Consider the following 26,780-nt stretch of genomic DNA (forward strand, 5'->3'; position numbering starts at 1 on the left):
CTGGGAAATTAACATAGAAATGTGAATTATAGATCTTAATTCTCATTGAAAACAAATCAAAGAGCTGTTCTATTTTAGTTTGAGTCTTTTGCTTTCGGTTTTGTACACCATCTTCAAACAGCTGAAAATACAATATTTTTGCTTATGGAAAATATATTCCAGTGGTTTTGATGGTACAATTAGTTATTACACTATACTTGCTAGTTTTATCACATAAATTGAAATTTGGCTAACGATTAGAATTTTGGTTGAGCGATTGCACCTTTAAAGACACACCTTGGTGTCTAAGAAAATATTTTCTAAACCTCCCACTTTTGTCTGGATGTGTTAATGTGTAGATCATACATGCATAATCTATCAGCAGAATTACTGTCCTCAATTACCTCAATTAAATTCCTAGTTTGAAAGCGATTGTTTTCTTGATGCTGTGCTTGACATTTTCTCTACATTTCCCCCCATGTGGGCTAGCCCCCTAGCAATTTGAGTTGCAGCCAATGAGATTCAGCCCCTCGCATTTGGGTGACGGCAAGAGGCCTGCCCTGCATTATCCAATGAGGTTGCAGGGTGGGCTCAGTGGACACAGTAGAGGGAGAGCGAGCGCAATGACGTGATGCACATATCTTCACGTGATGTAGTATGCCATTTTCGGGGACCCCTTTTGGCTCGTGAGTGTAACTTTCAGAACCACTGGCTAAAAACTATACAAAAGTACCGGAGAGTATCTCTTAATTCAAAGCAGATATTTAACAGTTTTTGGAAAACTTGGTCACACAAACTGAGGGAGAAAATTCAACAGAAATTCTGTTACCAAACTTTGCATCTGCACAGTTCTTCCATTTAAATGGTTTTGTGAAATGTTGAGTATAAATTCTTCCTTGTGCGTAGAGTATGGTCTGTTAAACTTTGACATCAATTTAGTGTTTTTGGCATACATTTTCTCGTGAAAAACCAGTATATACAATTCTGTTACCGTGGAATTAACCACATGTGTGGTCAAATTAATGTGTACTGAAGGAAACCATAGACTAGAGGGCAAACTCATACCATGTTATACCACTGTACTGTGTAATGAACATGCCATGTCGCCTAATTCATTACTATGCCCAGGCCAGGGAGTCATCTTTTTCTATTCCCCTTGCTGTCACTTTGAGGGAACCCTAGATTACTGATTTGATGTCATGACACATTGCTCCCAGCTTACATGTTTGGGAGAAGTGTATTGATCATTCACTCCAATAGTGTACCGGTAGTCAATATTTGTCTTACTTCTTTAACTCTGCACTGTTGGGAATGGGCTCGTAAGTAAGCATTTCACTGTAAAGTCTACACCTGTTGTATTTGGCTCATGTGACCAATAAAATATATGATTTGATTTTGATGAGGTTCATTATTCTGCAAAGTGGGTCATATTTCCTAATGAAGGTAAGTTCAAACGCTTCCAAAAAGGGCTTGAAATCCCCCCAATTAATTTTCTCTGATTGATTTGAGGATGCTGCCAGACAGATGTGCATTAGAAGCCAGATTTGGGCAGATGTACAGTGGCAAGAAAAAGTAAGTGAACCCTTTGGAAATACCTGAATTTCTGTGTAAATTGGTATCTGATCTAAGTCACAACAATAGACATACACAGTCTGCTTAAACTAATAACACACAAACAATTATAAGTTTGTCTTCATTGAACACACTGTGTAAACATTCACAGTGCAGGGTGGGAAAAGTATGTTAACCCTTGGATTTAATAACTGGTTGACCCTCCTTTGGCAGCAATAACCTCAACCAAATGTTTTCTGTAGTTTCGGGATCAGACCTGCACAACGGTCAGGAGGACTTTTGGACCATTCCTCTTTACAAAACTGCTTCAGTTCAGCAATATTCTTGGGATGTCTGGTGTGAACTGCTCTCGAGGTCATGCCATAATCATCTCAATAGGGTTGAGGTCAGGACTCTGACTGGGCCACTCCAGAAGGTGTATTTTCTTCTGTTGAAGCCATTCTGTTGTTGATTTACTTCTGTGTTTTGGGTCATTGTCCTGATGTATCACCCAACTTCTGTTGAGCTTCAATTGGCGGACAGATAGCCTTACATTCTCCTGCAAAATGTCTTGATAAACTTGGGAATTCATGTTTCTGTCGAAAGCAAGCTGTCCAGGCCCTGAGGCAGCAAAGCAGCCCCAAACCATGATGCTCCCTCCACCATACTTTACAGTTGGGATGAGTTTTTGATGTTGGTGTGCTGTGCCGTTTTTTCTCCACACACAGTGTTGTGTGTTCCTTCCTTCCAAACAACTCAACTGTAGTTTCATCTGTCCACATTATATTTTGCCAGTAGCGCTGTGGAACCTCCAGGTGCACTTTTGCAAACTTCAGACATGTAACAATGTTTTTTTTGGACAGCAGTGGCTTTTTCTGTGGTGTCCTCCCATGAACACCATTGTTGGTTGGTGTTTTATGTATCATAGACTCATCAACAGAGATGTTAGCATGTTCCAGGGAAGTCTTTAGCTGACACTAAGATTCTTCTTAACCTAATTGAGCATTCTGCGCTGTGTTCGTAGTCATCTTTGCAGGACAGCCACTCCTAGGGAGAGTGGCAACAGTGCTGAGCTTTCCATTTATAGACAGTTTGTTTTACCGTGGACTGATGAACATCAAGGCTTTTAGAGATACTTTTGTAACCCTTTCCAGCTTTATGCTAAATCTGTTTTAGTCGAGGCATGGTTCACATCAGCCAATGCTTCTTGTGAATAGCAAACTCAAATTTTGTGAGTGTTTTTTATAGGGCAAGGCAGCTCTAACCAACATCTCCACTCTCGTCTCATTGATTGGACTCCAGGTTAGCTGAGTCCTGACTCCAATTAGTTTTTGGAGAAGTCATTATCCAAGGGGTTCACATACTTTTTCCAACCTACACTGTGAATGTTGAAATAATGTATTCAATATAGACAAGAAAAATACAATAATTTGTGTGTTATTAGTTTAAGCACACAATGTTTGTCTATTGTTGTGACTTAGATGAATATCAGATCATCTTTGATGACCAATTTATACAGAAATCCAGGTAATTCCAAAGGGTTCACATACTTTTTTTTAGGTAGTTCATTAAATAAGACAAAGAACATTTCTGAGATGCCATACATTTTGCTACTGACTGAAGGTGTGAGTAGTTAGACCCAGGTTTAAAAAATGTACAATACAGAATGTAGCCTAATGCAACTCTCACCAGAAAGATTCTTATAAACTCAGCAAAAGAATTAACGTCCCTTTTTCAGGACCCTGTCTTTCAAAGATAATTTGTAAAAATCCCCAAAAGTTCAAATATTCATTGTAAAGGGGTTAAACACTGTTTCCCATGCTTGTTCAATGAACCATAAACAATTAATGAACATTCACCTGTAGAACGGTCATTAAGACGCTATCAGACGGTAGGCAATTAAGGTCACAGTTATGAAAACTTAGGACACTATAGAGGCTTTTCTACTGACTCTGGAAAAACACCAAAAGAAAAATGCCCAGGGTCCCTGCTCATCTGCGTGAATGTGCCCTAGGCATGCTGCAAGGAGGCATGAGGACTTTATATGTGGCCAGGGCAATAAAATGCAATGTCCGTACTGTGAGTCGCCAAAGACAGCGCTACAGGGAGACAGGAAGGACAGCTGATCGTTCTCGCAGTGGCAGACCACATGTAACAACACCTGCACAGGATCGGTACTGAACATCACACCTGCGGGACAAGTACTGGATGGCAGAAAAAACAACTCCCCGAGATACACCAGGAACGCACAATCCCTCCATCAGTGCTCAGACTGTCCGCAATAGGCTGAGAGAGGCTGGACTGAGGGCTTGTACCCATGTTGTAAGGCAGGTCTTCACCAGACATCACCGGCAACAATGTCACCTATGGGCACAAACCCACCGTCGCTGGACCAGACAGGACTGTCAAAAAGTGCTCTTCACTGACGAGTTGCGGTTTTGTCTCACCAGGGGTGATGGTCGGATTCACATTTATCGTTGAAGGAATGAGCGTTTACATTGAGGCCTGTACCCTGGAGCGGGATCGAGGTGGAGGGTCCATCATGGTCTGGGGCGGTGTGTATCATCGGACTGAGCTTGTTGTCATTGCAGGCAATCTCAACGCTGTAGGGAAGCTACAGGGAAGACATCCTCCTCCCTCATGTGGTACTCTTCCTGCAGGCTCATCCTGACACGACCCTCCAGCATGACATTGGCACCAGCCATACTGCTCGTTCTATGTGTGATTTCCTGCAAGACAGGAATGTCACTGTTCTGCCATGGCCAGCGAAGAGCCCAGATCTCAATCCCATTGAGCATGTCTGGGACCTGTTGGATCGGAGGGTGAGGGCTAGTGCCAGTCCCCCCAGAAATGTCCGTGAACTTGCAGGTGCCTTGGTGGAAGAGTGGGTAACATCTCACGGCAAGAGCTGGCAAATCTGGTGCAGTCCATGAGGAGGAGATGCACTGCAATACTTAATGCAGCTAGTGGCCACACCAGATACTGACTGTTACTTATGATTTTGACCCTCCCTTTGTTCAGGGACACATTTTTCCATTTCTGTTAGGCACATGTCTGTGGAACTTGTTCAGTTTGTCTCAATTGTTGAATCTTGTTATGTTCATACAAATATGTTCATACAAATATTTACACATGTTAAGTTTGCTGAAAATAAAAGCAGTTGACAGTGAGAGGACGTTTATTTTTTTTGCTGATTTTAGATCAGAAGTAGGCCTAGGTCTCAGGTAAAGAAGATGATCTATTAATAGCTGAACTAGGGCCCCATTCATTTTGAATTAGGCTAGAATGAGGACTCAGTTTACTTCCTATTTCATGAACCATAACAAACATTAAGCTTATAATCTTGATAACCTGAGGACCGTGGTTCTATTGATTCATTTAACATCAGTATGTTTCCTTCTGTTCACCAGTACAGTACCTGATGTGGTAGTGGGAGATGAGACAGTGAGCGAGAGCCTCTCCCTAGATCCACATCCCATGACATGGGAGCCAACACCAGCCAGGTCAGTGACCTGTCAGAGAACAAGAGCCTCCGGACCCTGATCGGCACAGAGTCCATCTCAGATAATGACCCCTTCTGGAACCAGCTAATCTCCTTCACATTCATCAGCCCCACTAGCAGGTAAGAACATGTCCCGTATCCTTACACCACAGACAGAATCATGATGTGCTTTTCTTGGGGCCAGACCAGCATACCCACCAGGGAAACTATGCTGGCTCTCTCCTCAGTACCAGACGTCTTGGCTCGACCACTTTTCCCGTAACGTGAGAACTGAGAACATGGTGCACTAGGTAGGGAATAGGGTGCCATTTGGGACGCAGCCCATGATAAAGTAGTACACAACAACCAAAGCAGTTGGGAAGACAGCACAAACAAATCTGGGACCAGGCTAATAAAGTTGGTTGGTTGTTTTTAATGTTTAATCACATAGAAATTGAGTTGTTGAAATACAGGTGTTGCTGTCACACATAATTACACATTTCCCCCAAAATGGGAAAATGTTTAAAGTTGCTATGTGTAACTTTTTGGGTGACCCAACCACATTCACGTAGAAATGTGTGTTATAGATCCGTCATTCTCATTGAAAGCAAGTCTGAGCAGAGGTAGATATGTTCTGTGTGTGCCTTTTCTATGCGCCAGTTCTTAAGTTTATTTTTTGCATCGTTTACTTTCGTTTTTGTACACCAGCTGAAAACATAATTTTGGGTTATGGAAAAGAAAATTCACAGCACTTTGGATGGTACGATGATTCTTTACACTGTACTTGCTTGTTTTATCACATAAGGACTCCCGAGTGGCGCTGCGGTCTAAGGCACTGCATCTCAGTGCTAGAGGCGCCACTACAGACCCTGGTTCGATTACAGGCTGTATCACAAACGGCTGTGATTGGGAGTCCCATATGGCAGCGCACAATTGGCCCAGCATCATCCGGGTTTGGCCGGGGTAGCCTGTCATTGTAAATAAGAATTTGTTCTTAAATGACTTGCCTAGTTAAATAAAGGTAAAATCAAAAATAATAATTAAAAACTGAAATTAGGCAAACTATTCTAATTTTAGCAACCAGGAAATGTCGGAGCGATTTCCATATAGTGCTTCATTTAAGTAGATCAAACACCAGTTTTGTAATGTTTACCGTGGCTTCACTTTGCCCTCATCAATTATGTAATTTTCTGTCAATAACATACACACGCACGCACACACACACTGTGTTTTTATACTCCAGAGAACCGGAAACTGCAAAAGAACGGTGTTTCTCGAGGAACAGAATCAGAACTGGGAACGAAAGTGATCTATACAGTACCGGAACAGAACCTTTATTTTAATAGCGTGGGAACCGGTTAATAGTGTTCTTTTAGATTTCGGGCATTGTTTTCCAGTCCCACAAAATGCAACAAGCGCCTATTCAAAGCCCTTACTCTGTCACTCAGAAATGTATACCAGTGTCTGCCTGCCTGACAGCTGAGAACTTTTTGCCTGTCTCCCCCTCCAAAGCATAGTCTACTGTAGCTTACTGATGTTACAAGCCTGATTCAGTAATTACGGAGAGATTTTTAATTAGAGAATGTTTATCACATTTCACGTTGAATGTCTTTGAATTTATGAGAGATGGGTTAATGTTGGACCAGAGCTAGCTAGCTTGTGTGTGAAGAGCGGCAACAGAATTAAAATAAAAACACGTATTACCTTTTTGTAGGTAATATAAATCCAAAATTCCTTTATAGAAGCTGCTCCTCCATCGGTATAATTCTGTGGGCCTAATTCAGATAATGCATGTCATAATAACAAGATGACCAGCAAGGCTCAATATTAAGACGAGACATACAGTTGAAGTCGAAAGTTTACACTTAGGTTGGAGTCATTAAAGCTAGTTTTTCAACCACTCCACAAATTTCTTATTAATTAACAAACTATAGTTTTGGCAAGTCGGTTAGGACATCTACTTTGTGCATGACACAAGTCATTTTCCCAACAATTCTTTAAAGACAGATTATTTCACTTCTAATTCACTGTATCACAATTCCAGTGGGTCAGAAGTTTACATACAAAAAATTGACTGTGCCTTTAAACAGCTTGTAAAATTCCAGAAAATGACGTCATGGCTTTAGAAGCTTCTGATAGGCTAATTGACATCATTTTAGTCAATTGGAGGTGTACCTGTAGATGTATTTCAAGGCCTACATTCAAACGTAGTGCCTCTTTGCTTGACATCATGGGAAACTCAAAAGAAATCAGCCAAGACATCAGAAAAAAAATTGTAGACCTCCACAAGTCTGGTTCATCCTTGGGAGCAATTTCCAAACACCTGAAGGTACCACATTCATCTGTACAAACAATAGTATACAAGTATAAACACCATGGGACTACGCAGCCATCATACTGCTCAGGAAGGAGACACGTTCTGTCTCCTAGAGATGAACGTACTTTGGAGCGAAAAATGCAAACCAATCCCAGAACAACAGCAAAGGACCTTGTGAAGATGCTGGAGGAAACCGGTACAGAAGTATCTATATCCACAGTAAAACGAGTCCTATATCAACATAACCTGAAAGGCGGCTCAGCAAGGAAGAAGCCACTGCTCCAAAACCGACATATAAAAGCCAGACTATGGTTTGCAACTGCACATGGGGACAAAGATCGTACTTTTTGGAGAAATGTCCTCTGGTCTGATGAAACAAAGATATAACTGTTTGGCCATAATGACCATCGTTATGTTTGGAGGAAAAAGGGGGAGGCTTGCAAGCCGAAGAACACCATCCCAACCGTGAAGAACGGGGGTGGCAGCATCATATTGTGGGGGTGCTTTGCTGCAGGACGGACTGGTGCACTTCACAATATAGATGGCATCATGAGGTAGGAAAATTATGTGGAAATAATGAAGCAACATCTCAAGACATCAGTCAGGAAGTTAAAGCTTGGTCGCAAATGGGTCTTCCAAATGGACAATGACCCCAAGCATACTTCCAAAGCTGTGGCAAAAGGCTGAAGGACAACAAAGTCAAGGTATTGGAGTGGACATCACAAAGCCCTGACCTCCTATAGAACATTTGTGGGCAGAACTGAAAAAGTGTGTGTGAGCAAGGAGGCCTGCAAACCTGATTCAGTTACACCAGCTCTGTCAGGAGGAATGGGCCAAAATTTACCCAACTTATTGTGGGAAGCTTGTGGAAGGCTACCCAAAACGTTTGACCCAAGTTAAACAATTTAAAGACAGTGCTACCAAATACTAATTGAGTGTATGTAAACGTCTGACCCACTGGGAATGTGATGAAAGAAATAAAAGCTGAAATAAATCCTTCTCTCTACTATTATGCTGACATTTCACATTCTTAAAATGAAGTGGTGATCTTAACTGACCTAAGACAGGGAATTTTTACTCAGATTAAATGTGAGGAATTGTGAAAAACTGAGTTTAAATGTATTTGGCTAAGGTGTATGTACATTTCCAACTTCAACTATTAAGTTCTCTTTTCCGGGCCAAGTAAAACATATTTTTTCTGACAACTACAATATAGATTTCAGTTGTCCCAATGGGCAAGTAAAAAATTCACCCAAGAATCACAATATCAAACAATTACTCTGATCAGAATTGCATCAAGCAGTGCACAGCAGGGCAGTGCATGGTTGACATTGAGTAAATTGCCTATATTCCTAGTTGATATAGCCTATTTCAATAAATTATGTTATATTTACACGTCAAGAGAACAGTGTAGACAGAGCTAAGAGTCTCACCAAAGCAACGAAAAATATCCAGCCAGAAAAATATTTTTTCTCTTTCTCGAATGTCGGATGATCTGGGCCATTAGCCGAAGGCCGTTTTTATAGTGGACACTCCGGTGTCTTATTGTTATAGAAGTACAAATGTTATAGATTCTCTCCATTTGATATAAATATTACTCTGCCTATTAAGCCACTTTTTCATCTTAATGCATGCTAGATTTATCCTCCCGTGCTATTTCAAACAATGAAAGCCTAGAACTCCGTTAGATTCATTCAGTTTGTAATATATTTTTTTGCCGTTCCAAACCAAACGACCAAAAGCCTAATCCTCCTAATTGAAATATCGTAAAAGCATGAAGACAAATTTAAAGTTATGAAGTATTCGAGTAAAGTGTGAAATGTCCTTAAAGTTGCAGCTTTTAAATGGGCAAAATTTTGGAAATCGGAGTCTGTGCTATTCTCAATCACAGATCTATTGTGAATGACAAATGTTTTAGGCCACAAGAAGTGAAATTGAGCAAACATTACAGCCTATGGAAAAATCGAATGAGTAGTCGAAAGATCATAGGCTACAGCTAAGGAAAGCTTATGAAAGAAATTATGCATAGTTGACCAAGTCCCATCTCCATATTATACTAGCGATGTGCAACCTACCTACAACGCATAAAGGCAAAAATGCGACTCCGTTTATCCAATTCAGAGGACGGCACAGGTCTGCGGCCCATGATTTTACAACCCATCACATAACGCAAACCCAACAAGGCTCCGACTGTGTGTCACTTGCTCCATCTGTGCGCTTCAGCACACACAGATGCACAGATATCCAGATATTCCTAGGCTACTACACATCTCTTTCTTGCCAAGGCGCCACCAGAGTGGAATAGGCTGTTAGAAAAGATTTGGTTCCACTAAATATATTTTGTCATTGTCATGTTTCGTCTCTCCCGTAGCATGCGAGCTTGCGCTAGCAGTCTTTGTGTTGAACATTAAAAAAAAAATAAGTCATTTAGGATGGCCTCTAGGGGCTGATAACATTGTCTAAGGGCAGGCAAAGAAAATTATTTGTTATTCACTCATTTCAGTCACCTTTCTGTCCGATGGTGTTTGACCTTTTTTGGGAGGGGGGAGAGACATGACTTTAGCTTTCGGACATGTAAAAAATCTGTCCTACTTGTCCAAAGGACAAGTGGCTAAAAAAGTGAATGTCAAGCCCTGCTCAGCGCTTTAACCTCATTAGGATAGGGGGTGCTGTTGTCACTTTTTCTGGAAATCGTGTAATTTTAAAACGGCTTCCTACTCAATTCTTGCTCGTACAATATGCATATTATTATTATTATTGGATAGAAAACAGTCTCTAGTTTCTATAGCCGTTGAAATTTTGTCTCTGAGTGGAACAGAACTCATTCTACAGCAATTTCCCTGACATGGAGTCAGATTTCACACATCTTGGCCCCTGATCTGGAGTCAGTTTAAAGGTCTCTGTGAATGCTATGAGGATACAAACACTGCTTACGTCTTCCCCTGGATGTCTTTACGTGATGACGCTTTGAATGGAGTCGATTGCGCAATCACAGCCTCTATAAAACAGATCAACGTGTAGGTAGTAACTCTTTTCCAGTTGCGCCGGACGCACGGTGGACACCGACCTGCTCTTTTTCCAAGCTTTAGTGTAGCCAGTAATATTTCTCCGGTCATGTTTTTACTTGTAATAGGTGTTAAAGACATCATAAGGTAGTTAATTTAAACCGTTTTATAGCAATTTATATCCGTTTAGTGCGATTTTGGAACATTTCTTTCTGAGACACTTTCAACCTCTGGGCACGTTTCCAGTTCATGCCGAACGCAGTGGGCATTTCCACATGGGAAGAGGACAGCTTTCGACCAAAAGACGATTAGACCCAAGAAAGGATTCATAGCCCAAGATTCTGATGGAAGAACAGCTCAAAGTAAGAACAATTTATTATGATAAATCGTGTTTCTGTCGAAAAATGTTAATCGCTTATGCCGCCATTTTGTTAGATGTAGCTTCGCTTGGCGCAAACTGTATTGAAAAGTAAGGATAATTAAAAAAATGTAAATCAGCGATTGTATTAAGAATTAAATTGTCTATCAATCGCTGTCCACCCTATATTTTTTAGTCACGTTTATGAGTATTTATGTATACGACTAGATCACTGTCTAATATGTCGCACGACATTTTCTGACCAGCTGGGCAACTTTTGTCATTGTCTAACCATGATTTTGGTGGCTAAATATGCACATTTTCGAACAAACTCTATATGTATGTTGTAATATGATGTTACAGGAGTGTCATCTGAAGAATTCTGAGAAGGTTAGTGAAGAAATTAATATATTTTGGCGATGTTGACGTTATCGCTCTCTTTGGCTAGAATCAATGCTCTGGTAATGTTTGCACATGTGGTATGCTAGTATAACGATTTATTGTGTTTTCGCTGTAAGACACTTAGAAAATCTGAAATATTGTCTGTATTCACAGGATCTGTGTCTTTCGATTAGTGTATGCTGTGTATTTTTACGAAATGTTTTATGATTAGTAATTAGGTAATACACGTTGCTCTATGTATTTATTCTAGTCGATTTGTGACGGTGGGTGCAATTGTAAACTATGATATCTACCTGAAATATGCACATTTTTCTAACAAAACCTATCCTATACCATAAATATGTTATCAGACTGTCATCTGATGAGGTTTTTTCTTGGTTAGTGGCTATCAATATCTTAGTTTAGCCGAATTGGTGATAGCTACTGGTGTTGGTGGACAAAGAAAAAATGGTGTCTTTTGCTAAGGTGTTTAGCTAATAGATTTACATATTGTGTCTTCCCTGTAAAACATTTTAAAAATCGGACATGTTGGCTGGATTCACACGATCTGTATCTTTCACTAGCTGTATTGGACTTGTTAATGTGTGAAAGTTAAATATTTTTAAAAAATATATTTTTTTAATTTGGCGCCCTGCCTTTTCAGTGGAATGTGGGAGGAGTGGCGCTAACGGCACCCCGGGCCTAGACAGGTTTTAAGCCAAGTCTTCTCCTCCACCCTCTCTCGCTTTCTCGCAAAATTTCAGTCGCACCTCACACACTACACTTGTCTGTCCAATGCATGTAAATAGCTTGCCCGCTCTAGCCGCAATGATTGGGGAAGTAATTTAATGTCGAGTTAAATGTAAAAAAAAAAAAGAAATGGAACCCTATGGGCCCTGTTCAAAAGTAGTGCAAAACATTGGGGATAAGGTGCCATTTGGGAGTCATCCCGGGCTGCAAACCTTTAGTGCTAAAGGTTCCAGTTTATACACATCAGCTTGGAGTAATGTTCTAACCGACTTTATGATCAGATGTGACCGTAAATGTAGTTGACCTTAAGTTACAGTAACAGCTTTCTGAAATGGTAGGTGTTTTCTGTTTGTACAGTACAAGCTTATTGACATTAGTGAGGCACGTAAGAGGAGTGGGTGTTTTCAAGTGGTAGTTCTGTGAAACCGGAGTTAGCCAATGAGAGTTTTGAGACGTTTATAATTGTCCTCTAATTCTGTTTCTATGAATGAGTGTGTTGTGACTATGCTGACTTGACAGTAGAGGGCATGGTAGACTGATGATGACAACTTCTTATTTCAGAGAACTGTCCAGAGTTCCACAGTGCTGTGGTATTGAATTGACCAACGTTTTCTCGCTCTTTCGCTCTCTCTCTCTCTCGCTCTCTTGCTCATTCTCTCTCCTCTACAGTGGTAACTCCAAGCTGTTGGAAGAGGCAGTTATTCCCCTGGCCAAGATCCTGAGTACGTCTTATGTTTGTTGGTTTGAGTGTTATGCCTGCCTGACGCATGCATGCATACATACATACATACATACATACATACATACATGCATGCATCACACACACACACAGTACATTCTGAAAGTATTCAGACTAGAGGTCGACCGATTATAATTTTACAACGTCGATACCGATTATTGGAGGACCAAAAAAGGCAGATACCAATTAATCGGCCAATTTTTATATATATATTTGTAATAATGACAATTACAACAATACTGAATGAACACTTATTTTAACTGAATATAATACATCAATAAAGTCAATTTAGTCCCAAATAAATAATGAAACATGTTCAATTTGGTTTAAATAATGCAAAAACAGTGTTGGAGAAGAAAGTAAAAGAGCAATATGTGCCATGTTAAAAAGCTAACGCTTAAGTTCCTTGCTCAGAACATGAGAACATATGAAAGCTGGTGGTTCCTTTTAACATGAGTCTTCAATATTCCCAGGTAAGAAGTTTTAGGTTGTAGTTATTATAGGACTATTTCTCTCTATACCATTTGTATTTCATATACCTTTGACTATTGGATGTTCTAATAGGCACTTTAGTATTGCCAGCCTAATCTCAGGAGTTGATAGGCTTGAAGTCAAACAGCGCAATGCTTCAAGCATTGCGAAGAGCTGCTGGCAAATGCAGGAAAGTGCTGTTTGAATGAATGCTTACGAGCCTGCTGCTGCCTACCACCGCTCAGTCGGACTGCTCTATCAAATCATAGACTTAATTATAATATAATAACACACAGAAATACGAGCCTTTGGTCATTTATATGGTCAAATCCGGAAACTATCATTTCGAAAACAAAACTTTTATTCTTTCAGTGAAATACGGAACCGTTCAGTTTTTTATCTAACGGGTGACATCCATAAGTCTAAATATTGCTGTAACATTGCACAACCTTCAATGTTATGTCATAATTATGTAAAATTCTGGCAAATTAATTCACCATCTTTGTTAGGAAGAAATGGTCTTCACACAGTTCGCAACGAGCCAGGCGGCCCAAACTGCTGCATGTACCCTGACTGCTTGCACAGAACGCAAGAAAAGTAACACAATTTCCCTAGTTAAAATAAAATCATGTTAGCATGCAATATTAACTAAATATGCAGGTTTAAAAATATATACTTGTGTATTGATTTTAAGAAAGGCATTGATGTGTATGGTTAGGTATACATTGGTGCAACGACAGTGCTTTTTTTGCGAATGCGCTTGTTAAATCACCCTTTTGGCGAAGTAGGCTGACAAATTAATGACAAATTAACAGGCACCGCATCGATTATATGCAACGCAGGACAAGCTAGATAAACTAGTAATATCATCAACGATGTGTAGTTAACTAGTGATTATGTTAAGATTGATTGTTTTTTATAAGATACGTTTAATGCTAGCTAGCACCTTACCTTGGCTCCTTGCTGCATTCGCATAACATAACGCATCTCCTCGTGGAATGCAATGTAATCGGCCATGATCGGTGTCCAAAAATGCCAATTACCAATTGTTATGAAAACATGAAATCGCTCCTAATTAATCGGCCATTCCGATTAATCGGTCGACCTCTAATTCAGACCCCTTGACTTTTCCACATTTTGTTACGTTACAGCCTTATTCTAAAATTAATGTTTTTTCCCCCTCATCAATCTACACACAACACTCCATAATAACAAAGGAAAAAAAGGTTTTTAGCAATCTTTGCAAATGTAAAAAATAATAATAACTGATTACAGCGATTACAGCCTTGAGTCTTCTTGGGTATGACTCTACAAGTTTGGCACACCAGTATTTGGGGAGTTTCTCCCATTCTTCTCTGCAGATCCTCTCAAGCTCTGTCAGGTTGGATGGGGAGCGTTTTCAGGTCTCTACAGAGATGTTCAATCGCGTTCAAGTCCAGGCTCTGGCTGTGCCTCTCAAGGACATTCAGAGACTTGTCCCGAAGCCACTCCTGCGGTGTCTTGGCTGTGTGCTTAGGGTCGTTGTCCTGTTGGAAGGTGAACCTTTGCCCCAGTCTGAGGTCCTAGGCGCTCTGGAGCAGGTTTTCATCAAGGATCTCTCTGTACTTTGCTCCGTTCATCTTTCCCTCGATCCTGACTAGTCTCACAGTCCCTGCCGCTGAAAACCATCCCCACAGCATGATGCTGCCACCACCATGCTTTACCGTAGAGATGGTGCCACGTTTCCTCCAGATGTGACGCTTGTCATTCGGGCCAAAGAGTTAAATCTTGGTTTCATCAGACCAGAGAATCTCGTTTCCATTGTGTTCTTGGGGACCTTCAATGCTGCAGACATTTTTTGCTACCCTTTTCCAGATCTGCGCCTCGACACAATCCTGTCTTTGAGCTCTACGGACAATTCCTTCGACCTCATATGGCTTGGTTTTTGCTCTGACATGCACTGTCAACTGTGGGACCTTATGCAGACAGTTGTGTGCCTTTCCAAATCATGTCCAATCAATTGAATTTACCACAGGTGGACTCCAATCAAGTTGAAGAAACATCTCAAGGATGATCAATGGAAACAGGATGAGCTCAATTTCGAGTCTCATAGCAAAAGGTCTGAATACTTATGTGAATAAGGTATTTCTGTTTTTATTTTTAATACTTTTTCAATAATTTCTAAAAACCTGTTGTCTCTTTGTCTTTATGGGGTATTGTGTATAGATTGCTGAGGATTTGTTTTATTGTATCAATTTTAGAATAAGGCTGTAAAGGCCTAATTAGTGGAGTGCTGTGGAGATGGTTGTCCATCTATTCTGGAAGGTTCTCCCAGCGCCACAGAGGAACTCGACATGTCATACATGTCAATCCAGAGCATCCCATACATGCTCAATGGGTGACATGTCTGGTGCGTATCCATGCCATGGAAGAACCGGGACATTTTCAGCTTACAGCTTACGTGCATTATCATGCTGAAACGTGAGGTGATGGCGGCGGATGAATGGCACAACAATGGACCTCAGGATCAGGATACCTTGTCACGTTATCTCTGTGCATTCAAATTGCCATTGATAAAAATACATTGTATTCGTTGTCTGTACCCATACCATAACCCCACCGCCACCATGGGGCACTCTGTTTACAACGTTGACATTAGCAAACCGCTCGCCCACACGACGCCTTACACGTGGTCTGCAGTTTTGAGGCCGGTTGGATGAATGGCAAAATTCTCTAAAATTACATTGGAGGTGGCTTATGGTAGCGATATTAACATTAAATTCTCTGGCAACTGCTCTGGTGGACATTCTTGCAGTCAGCATACGAATTGCATACTCCCTCAAAACCTAAGACATCTGTGGTATTGTGTTGTGTGACAAAACAGCATATTTGAGTGGCCTTTTATTGTCCCCCAGTACAAGGTGCACCTGAGTAATGATCATGCTGTTTAATTCGCTTTTTGATATGCTACAACTGTCAGGTGGATGGATTATCATGGCAAAGGAGAAATGCTTACTAACAGGAATACAAACATATTTGAGAGAATTAAGCTTTTTGTTCATATGGACCATTTCTGGGATCTTTAATTTCACCTGATGAAACAGGACCAACACTTTACATGTTGCGTTTATATTTCTGTTCAGTATAGATTATTGATGTAATGTGTGTCAGAATCACCAAGCAGTTCTTTTAAATACAGGTTACTGTGTCTTCCTCTCTCCTCTCCGGTCTGTCCCTCCTACAGTTGAGAACAATCCCAGAACAGGGAATTTTGGAGCCCTCGTGAGAATATTCCTGGGAAGAACCAAAGAGTTGAAAATATCCACAGAATGCCAAGAGTGAGTACTATGTGTAAAGCCAAGTAACAAGTGCTGTTCCAAGAACAAGTGATGGGATGGGAATCGGTGATCTAAATTGAGTAGTTCAATAATAAATAGACCTTGGATGCTTATGTTTAAATCAATGACCGGGATGAAATGGTCATGTAGGCTTAGAGTTTGGGACTATGACATGGATAGTACATTAATTAGTATGTGTGTGTGCTGTACTCATGATTTAGTGGTAATGCTGTAACAGAACCATTGACTTTTTACATTTCCCATGGGAATCCACCAAAAGGTATAGTTTGGGCTGTATTGGTGACAAACCCAACCGCACTCTGGATGGGCGATCCAACTCATCCAAGTTGAAATTCAGACGATCTGATAAGTGTTTCATTCATAAACCTGAGGGTGGAGTGAGTTAGTCAGTTATCCCTCCCTATTCCTCTCTTCAATCTGGTTTTCCATTTTTACCCACATAATTGGAGGCGTATTTGCATTGTGCATGGGTCATTTGCGTTGTGCTGTGATTCGCTCTGGTCATGAACACCACGGGATTTTGTCACCGTAGTTGGATTGGAAGTGGCCATGCGGTCTTATGATACCCGTGAGAGATCCCGCTTATGGTCACTTGTAAGAGAAGAGGAGCAGCTGTCAGACCTCTAGTAAGGCAAGAGACACACCAGCGGTTCTCAGACACCAGCTGTCAGACTTCCAGTAAGTAAGAGACATCAACTAAAACTTCATAGTAATTAGTGGAATAGGGGCGGCTTTAAGTTTACCAGCTAGATCTGGTGGACCAGATGTGTGCGGTGGTGGAAAGGTGTCGGCATGGGAAAACTCTGTCGAAGAAAAACATTAAAACATAGAAAATGACAAAATGTGAAGATATTGATGTTTGTGTGAACTGCTAGGCTACGCTGGTTCTCATAGAACTGTGCAGGTCATGCCACTTTTAAAATGGTGGGTGTCCTCACAAGGCTTCACATACAATCTTGCCACAGTTACAATGGAAGCTAGTAGTAACTCCCAAAATAAAGGAAACACCATCATAACGTGTCTTAATAGGGCGTTGGGCCACCACGAACTGTCAGAACAACTCCAATACTTCCTGGCATAGATTCTACTGGAACTCTAGAACTCTATTGGAGGGAGGCGACATCATTCTTCCACGAGAATTTCCATGTTTTGGGGGTGGAAAACGCTGTTTAAATCACTGCTCCAGAATTTCCCATAAGTGTTCAATTGGATTGAGATCTGGTGACTGAGACACACACACACACACACACACACGGGTTCGATACTGCGACCAATACAGTCTCATTTGATGTCATTTGACTTGGCGGCGCGACACACTTTAAAAAAATTGGTCGCAAGGGTGCCAGTGGAAAAATGTACCTGGTCACGTTAGTTTTTGGTTCACAATTTGCTTATTTTTGTATTATATTGATTTATTTAAACAGTATTGTGAAATTGCCAAAAGTAAACCAACTTTCTGAAGCATGGGAATGCCCCTGTCTGTGTGTGTCAGGACTCCACATAGCCTACAGGGTTGCCCGCTGGCCTGGGGAGGTTTTAGAAACCCCAGTCAATCATCCAAGCGGGCCACTGACAAAAAATATTGTAATAATGGTATTTTTAATCTAGGCTATATAATTGATTAAAAAAGATGTTAGTTCATTATGTTGCTTTATTTATCACGTGTGCTGCGCACATATAGCCTATAGGTAATCTACCTGGCAGAGAGAGCACACAGCTCTCAAACAACTGCTTGGAGCAGCTTAACGAAGACTGACAGCGGTAGGGGTAGAAAGGTGGTAGGAAAGGTGTTCCAAGTTATGATATCTACCAGTAAATGCTAAGGCAAGAATGGGTACGCTAAGTAACTACAAAGTAGCATTTATCTACCTGGCAGAATAATAATAATTTGCATCAATCCAGTGGCAATTAGTTTTGACAACTCCATGTGTGCTACAGAAACACAGCTAGCCAAACACAACTGTCTGGCTGGTGTGCGTGCACCTGAATTAAAGGATAACTACAAAGTTTTCCCCGTCCCCAGACTTAAAAAATGGTCCCCTGATGTGGTTGAAGCATTGTTGTGGATTTAGAATGTCCAGTTTTGTTTTTCCGATTTAGAAAGTGTGATTTTTGAGAATGAAAACCTGACAAAAATGGTGGATTATGCCCTCTAGAAGATTTAGGAGAAAAGAACACGTCACTGTGAAACCTGCAGTAAATACATTTTGCACTAAGTCTATTTTCTTTGCTGTTACAGTAAATCTATCCAAATCAATGTTAGAACACAATGGCATGCTAATTTAAAGATGGCTAGTCATAATTAGCCTGCTTCTGTATGGAATGCAGGCGCATTATGGGACTCGGGCCAGGTCATTATCAAATGTTTTTTTAAATGGGTCTACCAAATCATGTGCTGGTTTCACCAACTGAACAAGTTGGTAGCACTGGTAGAACAAGTTAGTGGTGAACCCTGCACCCACACACTTGTAGCCACATATGCTCCTTTGAGACCCCTCTTCCAAAGTCACTGAGATCTCTTCTTCTAGCCATGGTAGCCAAAATAATGGGCAACTGGGCATTTTTATACATGACCATGATGGGATGTTAATTGCTTAATTAACTCAGGAACCCTAACTCTGTGGCAGCATCTGCTTTCAATATACTTGTTTTATTTACTTTATTTTGGCAGTTACCTGTATTACTTTGGTCATAATATTGGCTTGAACGTGTATTTATGCGAGTGTTGGTGTGCTTATTTAAAAGTAATGCAGTTGCTTTGGTCATGTATTGGCTTGATTATAAGTGTTGGTTAGTGTGCTGGTTAGTGTGCTTACTTGAACTGTTGGGACATGCCTTTGGTCATAATATTGGCTTGTATGTGTGTTTTTATGTTAGTGTTGATTGGTGGGCTTAAATGAACTGGTGGTACATGTGTGTGACCAGAAATCCGAGGCTCATCCTTCCTTCCTGACTGTCATGGCTGTTGTGACTGTCACTGTGAGAGGCTGCTCTTTTCCTCAGTGGTAGTCAAGGCTGCTGCCACGTCTCCATAGCGGATGTGTCGCAAGTCACGACTGTTGTCACAACTGTCGTCACCTGCTGTGACTTGTGAGCGTTGGCTTTGTTGGTGTTCTTATATGACCTGGTGAACACCAGAGATCAGAGCAGAGGCTCGTCCATCCTTCCCGGCTGTGGTAACGGTCTGACTGTGAGAATAGACAATTAGTCAAGGCTACTGCGTGTGTCTCTATAGCGGATGTGTCACCAGTCGTAACTGCTGTCTCCCTGAAGGGGCCAGACAGTCTGAGGACAAGCCAAGGGGCCACAGGACATCTCTATGTCACAGGATATCCGCTGTCTGTCGCCTTGACAGGGCCACCTAGCCACCAGTTTTTATAGCAGGGTTGTTTACTATGTCCACAGTGCCCCTCAATCCCTCCCCCCAGTCTATAGATAGTGGTACTAATGCGATATCCAACCAAATCAGTTTACGTTAACAATGAGCATATTTGACACAATGCAATGAGAGTGCCTGATGTTCATGTTTAGTATTTGTGTTTATTACGATGCCTAGATTGGTCTTGATAAAGGAGAAATGAAAATCTCAACCAGGGAATAATTTTCATCTTCTTCCCCCCCCCCCTTTCCAGTCAGCTGTTCATCTGGCAGGCCCACAATACTTTGTTCATGATTCGCTGCCTTCTCAAAGTCTTCATCAGGGAGATGACGGAGGAGGAGCTGCACTTACAGCTCTCCTACCAGGAGAGGGTGCCAGGCTCCTGTGGTGAGTGAGAGAAATCCCTTCATCCCTCGCATTCAGACCTGTATTCCTTTATCCATCCCTCCACGCGTGCACACGCACACACGCACGCGTCCCTCCACCTCCGCATCCATCCCCCTTTTCAATACTGAAGCACAGCCAGGACAGTGTGTCATTGCAGACGGGAGAGTGGAAGAGAGCGGTTAGTGTGGGAATTGGGAAATGTTTCTCTTTATAGTAAAACCAGTGAGGAAAAGGGTAAACGTCTTGATCAAGTAAAAGATTAGGAAATTATGTGAGTCACTCTGAGGTAAATGGTGAATTTCACAGAACACATACAGAGACTGACGATGTCTTAAACATACAGTCTGAATCACAGGAGGCTGGTGAGGGGAGGACGGCTCATAATAATGGCTGGAATGGAGTGAATGGAATGGTATCAAACACATGGAAACCATGGAAACGACATGTTTGTGTTCGATACCGTTCCATTTATTTCCGTTCCAGCTGGTCCTCCACAATTTAAGTTGCCACCAGCCTCCTTTGGTCTGAAGGTGCCACACAGTGATCTGCGGTTATTATGGCTGGCTTTTTCTTTCATTCATCCCTTTGCCAGTAAGAGTAAATTATGGGGGGAGAGACGGTATTTGTTTTACTCAAAGCCTATGAGCAATTTACGCTGATCACATATCCTAGCTAACCATCTGAGTGGATTTAGTCTGACGTGATGGTGAGGAAATCATCCTGTATAGTGGAAAATGTTTTGCTTTTCAGTAAAACCAAGGAGAGAAATGGGTAAACATCCTAGTTTGTATAGTGAATTATTGTGAAATTACATAGTGTGTTTTACTTTGACCTATGACAGAGAAAACATTTGCACAGAGTACACACACACACACCAGGGTTTCCGTTAGGAAAATGTGGTGCTGTACAACATGACCTGAAATATTTTAATTTACCGGTCATTTGAGAAATGTCCCAGACCCATATGCATTGGGTGCGTAACCCATTTGGGCGTCCAACCACAGTGCTCAGAATGACAGAAATCCCATTTGGATGATGGTAATTCATCTTAATTATGGTAAATTCATCTTAACAGAACATGGAATGACGCAGCCAATAAAACATCATTTTCAAACATTTGCCAAAACTCTGTTCTAAACAGCGCACCTGATGAGAGCGGTTCCATATGTATCAAAATCTCCATTCAAAACTTAGAAAGAGGCGGAATCTAAAGGTGCATCAACAAGGACGGGTTGCTAATATGACTAGGATTTGTGCCTTTGGGCTTCTGGTCGAAAGAAAGTTGGTATGAAAAGTCTTTCATAAATTTGCCAAAGTTATGTAATTACCGTCCATACAGAAATATATCAAATCAGTCAAATACTTCACCAGAAAGCGTCATTTAGCGACAGCGGAATCAAGGATCTATATTTTAGTTTCTATCGTTTTTTTGTTGTTGCTGTTGATTGTTTCAAACCACAAGCTCGTAGGCCTGTGCCTATTTGGGAGGCCCGCAATTTGGGCAGAGCAAGTGGCAATTTACCTAGCTGAGTTGTGGCTGTCAGTGAAAAGCATCTACAATATGTGTGAAGATGATGTGTCTTTGAGTATCATTTAAAATGTTGAGACAAGAAGAAGGGTAGGGGTGTGTGACGAAGATATAGGCTAGTCTCTCTCAAGGAAGGACTCAGCTGTCTCCCGCCAATTCTTGCGCATTCATTGTTTAATTGTGTGAATTGTTTGCCCTTTGATCGTTTTTTAAATTTTTATTCCCTGTTCCATATGTCACCAGTAGTAAATGTAGGTAATACGGAATTGATAAATAGAGTAGTCCAAGACGTATAGAAAGGGAGGTAGACACACTGAGTGGAGAGATGAATGCAATTGAAAGAACCTGAATTGATCATATTTTCTGCAGTTTTTATTTGTTGGCTTTATTTTGTTTTAGTTGACAATGGAAGTTCTAGGCATACTGCTGCATTAGCCTATAGACTGAGTTCAAAGCTCTCATTTCTTTAGCCGCCAATGGGTCGCGGTGTATCAATGTGTCCATATGGCAGAGGCTGGTGCTCACATTAGTTTAATTTAAACTTTTTCGATTATTACCATTTTAATTCAGATTTTTATGATTTACCATGTGACAATGATTTTGACAAACAGAAACGTTATTATTGAAATTAACTGTTCCAGAAATGCGCATATGAAAATCATAACTGGCACGCAGATCGGTAGAAATGGTAGGATAAATTATTAGCTCCCCCAAACTTGAAATTAACACACCGCCTATGAAGTCTTTATAAAATAATTTCCTCCTCTTTTCCATGGTCGGATTTGCCTATAGGCTACTTTGAAGCAAAGTATGACATGCCTCATAATATGAAGTAAAGCTTTCAGGTTTCAAACAATGAAGTAGGACCTATGTTTTCAAAATGCGTACTGCCTCCAGCTCACATTGTGAAGTGCCGGTGACACGCTGATAGCCTGTTGCCCGCACTTGAATGATGAATGGAGGCATGCTTCAATTAGGTTACCAGTTGACAAATAAAAATAGTAGGCCTAGCTATTTTCAATCGTGGCCATGAAAACAGTTTAACACGATTGCATTTAGAATGCTTGCACATGAATGGGCTTATAAAAGCACATTTGACTTCTGCAGCATCCTGCTGAGGAGCTGCAGGAGAAATCCCACTCAAAATAGGCTCTTTATGCTGTACACGTGTGATAGCTGTGTTGATAAAGAAGATGGGCTACATGATGACTAACAAAGATACACAAACGCCAATTTAAGCTGTACACGATAAGCATGATGGTCAAATGTATTTGCCTCCTAGTATTTCCATCAATTAATAAAAAGCATTATTTTGCAATTACATTTTTTTTCTCCTGGTCATTTTGGCCGGCAGCAGTTTTATTTATCGGCTTTTCATTTTTCTTATCGTCCGATAGCCAGCTAATGGAAACCCTAATGTAGAGACTGATGTCTAAATCAAACACACTCTGAAGCTGCCACGCCACACACTTAAGCCTATGTGAACTGCGGTTCCTTCATTCATCCCTTTGCCAGTTCAGTCACTCCATTTCCTCATCTGGTATTGTCTTCAGTGGCTGCTGGGTAGGTCACCCTTCCAGAGAGAGGGGGAGGGAGATACGGGGGGGGGGACATGTGGAAAAACGGCATCACATCCCATCATCGGAGTTAATATCGGCTCTGTAGTCTAGATTGGGTTCCCATTTAAGCCCTTGGCTCCCAAGGGTTGGACTGACGTTGGTGGGAAAAGCTGGGGAAGGGAAGAGAGGGGGACATTAGTGGGAAGAAAAGAAAAGAGAGGGAGGGACGTTAGTGAGAAAAGAAAAGATGGGGATGTTAGTAGGACGAAGAGAGAGATAGAGAGGAGGGCTGGAAACGCTTAATTGGAAGTTGTTGGAGACGGAGGAGGAGATGGTGCCAACAGGCTGTCTTCACCCTCCACTGTCTCTCTTTCAATCCTTCTCTCTCCCTGGAGGGGAAGGGGAGAGTGGGGAAGGGTGGAAGAAAATGGAGAGAGAGGGAAGGAAGAAGGAAGCGAGAGAGAGAGAGGAGAGAGGGATTTCAATGGCGTATTGCTAGGGGTTGCAGAAACCAAAACTGAGACAGAGCAGAGCAGTTGTTTTTATTCTTGTGATTTTATGTTGTTTCTCTGTTGGTGTTCACAGATTGATACTGTAAATGTGTAGACAGGGAATAGTATTTTAGTCGCAGGAGATTGAACGTGGAGAGAGTAACGTTGAACATGTATAATGCATTAGAATAGCGTTTGGTACTTGTGTCCATTTACAAGACCCATTTGAAGTGTAAAGATATCAAAACATATAATATATAGCATAGATATACAGCATAGACTGTGTGATATTCAGGATCCTCTGTATTCAACCCTGTTAGGTTAATAACACTGTATGAACATTTGCCATGATAAAATGATGTACAAGAGATGTTTCATCCATGTTGGCTTTGCCAATGAACATATGCTAGTCTAGTGTATATACACTCACTTACTAGGTACACCACCCAGTTCACAAAAATGGATCGCTTTCAGTCACGTGGCCGTGGCCGTGGCTTGCTATATAAAGCAGGCCGACCGGCATCGAGACATTCAGTTACTGTTTGATTGAAAGTTAGAATGGTCAAAAGGAGGGACCTAAGTAACTTTGAGAGAGGTGCGATCGCTGGTGCCAGACGCACCCGATCCGAAATCTCAGAAACTGCCGCTCTCCTGGGCTTTTCACGCACGACAATGTCTCTAGAGTTTTACCGAGGAATGGTGCGCCCAAACAAAAACAACATCCAGTCAATGGCATTCCTGTGGGCGATTTAATAGCTCGTTGATGAGCGAGGTCGAAGGAGAATGGAAAGAAGCGCGCAGGCCACAAACGGAGAAAGAACAACGCAGTACAACAGTGACGTGCCGAACGGATTCTCGGAACGCGCGCAACTCCTCGATCCTTGTTAGGAATGGGCTATTTGCAGCAGTCGACCAGACCGGGTTCCACTCGTATCAGTTGAAAACAAGAAGTGGCTCCAGTGGGCTCGCAATCACAAACACTGGGCTGTTGAGATGTGGGGAAAAACATCGCCTGGTCCGCAGCGAATCCCGCTTTCCTGTTGCGTCACATGCGGATGGCAGAGTCAGGATATGGCATTCACAGCTTGAGTCCGTGGACCAATCCCACCTGGTGGTGTGACCAACATCCCTGTGGAACGTTTCTGACTTGTAGAATCCATGTCCGGAAGAATTCAGGCTGCTCTGGAGGCAAAGGGGAGTCCGACACAGTACTAGATGGGTGTACCTAATAAACTGGCCACTTAGTGTATATTTAATCAGTATCAAGGCTATGCGTTCTATGGCGCCTTCCCACTGTGCCTTGTGTTCTTCTGATGTGTTTCTGTTTGCCTGTCAGCTTGGGTTGCACTCACCACAGCTTCCCATTGAACCCAAATGGACACAGTGGTCTTTTTACTGTGGTAAGGGAGTGAATATAGCTACTGGCTGATCTAATTGAAACTGGGGTGGAAGCAGAAACAGGCTAGGTAATTGGCTTAACCCCGGTCTCTCTCTCGCTCTCTCCAGACACAGGGAGCGAGGTACTGCTGGAAGAGCTGATGTATAACCTCGTACACCTGGTGGTGGAGGTTCCCCTGCTGTGAGTATACCTCTCCTGTGGGAATGGGGTATAGGTGTTTAGACGGAATGGCATAGAGGGAGGGGAGAAGAGTGAGGTATGGTGAGTCTGGACCGCCTGTGACGACCTCCACGTGCTTTAATGAGTACACGGACAGTGGCAAGTGGAAGGCCAGCTCTACACACTACAGCTTCTCTGCACCTACTATATCATCAGTTAGACTCGTAGCATTTTATACCTCTCCCTTTTTCATATAAAACCTGACACCATAATCTGGTCCTAATGGCACTATCTGTTGAAGTATCAGTGGTGGCTTTGGACCCCAGACAGGGGCAGATGGGGGTAGACCGAGGTAATATGATCCTGTGTTCTGCCCCATCTCATTGAGCTCCACTGTGAATGCACAAGGTCCTCTGGTGTCACACCAAGGACACCATCTTTTGTTTTTGTCTTTCTAGTCACCTACTCATCTTGCATCTCTGACTGTTTGCCAGCCTCTCTCTCTCTCTCTCTCTTTGTGTGCCAGCCGACTTTTCTATCATTTTCTTTCTGTCTCGGATAGAATAGAGGTCTCTGGCAGAGGTTCAGAGGCAGAGGGTCACTGGATCTCTGTGTTCCCATTGCAGTGCGGTCTCATGGTCCATCTGCTGGGGTGGACACACTCCCTCTCACTCACACACACAGTGAGGCGGTTGAGAGAAACTGAGGGTTAGGTAGGGAGGGTCAAAGGGAGAGGAAGGCGGTAATGGGAGAGGAGCCCCTTGGATGGCTGGATTACAGTCCCTTGTTTGGGGGTGGGACATGCAGCCACTGCCCTGGGGAGGGAGCAGGGAGAGCGGATGGTCAGTGTGTATCTTCAGCGGCATTCCAAATAGCACCCTATTCCTTATATAGTTCACTACTTTTCATTGCCGGCGGCGCCGGTGTACATTTCAAAGGCATTTCTCCGCTTACGCCTCTGTCTTCGCTTTTGTGCTTTCCCAACACGCAGCGGTGTGTGTGCGCGCGCACATGCCTGCGTCTGTATGTGTCTTTGTGTGTAAGCTCATCAAACAGTCAGCAGTACACTCATTTCTATGTCTATTTCTATTGCCTTTTAATTTTTTATGGTCGACATTTCTATGTCTATTTCTATTGCCTTTAGTTTTTCATGGTCGACATTTCTATGTCTATTTCTATTGCCTTTAGTTTTTCATGGTCGACATTTCTATGTCTATTTCTATTGCCTTTAGTTTTTCATGGTCGACATTTCTATGTCTATTTCCTTTAGTTTTTCATGGGCGACATTTCTATGTCTATTTCTATTGCCTTTAGTTTTTCATGGGCGACATTTCTATGTCTATTTCTATTGCCTTTTAGTTTTTCATGGGCGACATTTCTATGTCTATTTCTATTGCCTTTTAGTTTTTCATGGGCGACATTTCTATGTATATTTCTATTGCCTTTTAGTTTTTCACGGGCGACATTTCTATGTATATTTCTATTGCCTTTTAGTTTTTCATCGTCGA

The 26,780-nt window shown here is 41.8% G+C and overlaps 1 protein-coding gene across 1 annotated transcript in view; it reads left to right on the top strand.

The window, feature by feature from the left end:
• LOC129818278 (dymeclin-like) overlaps positions 1 to 26,780 on the top strand; it is a 149,910-nt gene that overhangs the window by 3,729 nt on the left and 119,401 nt on the right. Inside the window, exons 2-6 of the mRNA XM_055874023.1 lie at positions 4,941 to 5,152; positions 12,492 to 12,544; positions 16,256 to 16,349; positions 20,003 to 20,136; positions 25,221 to 25,293. Coding sequence (XP_055729998.1) covers positions 5,013 to 5,152; positions 12,492 to 12,544; positions 16,256 to 16,349; positions 20,003 to 20,136; positions 25,221 to 25,293 — 494 coding nt within the window. The 5' untranslated portion in view covers positions 4,941 to 5,012. The remainder of the gene's footprint in view (positions 1 to 4,940; positions 5,153 to 12,491; positions 12,545 to 16,255; positions 16,350 to 20,002; positions 20,137 to 25,220; positions 25,294 to 26,780) is intronic.

Source organism: Salvelinus fontinalis, chromosome 21, assembly GCF_029448725.1.
Source record: "Salvelinus fontinalis isolate EN_2023a chromosome 21, ASM2944872v1, whole genome shotgun sequence".
In the NCBI taxonomy this organism is placed as follows: Eukaryota; Metazoa; Chordata; class Actinopteri; order Salmoniformes; family Salmonidae; genus Salvelinus; species Salvelinus fontinalis.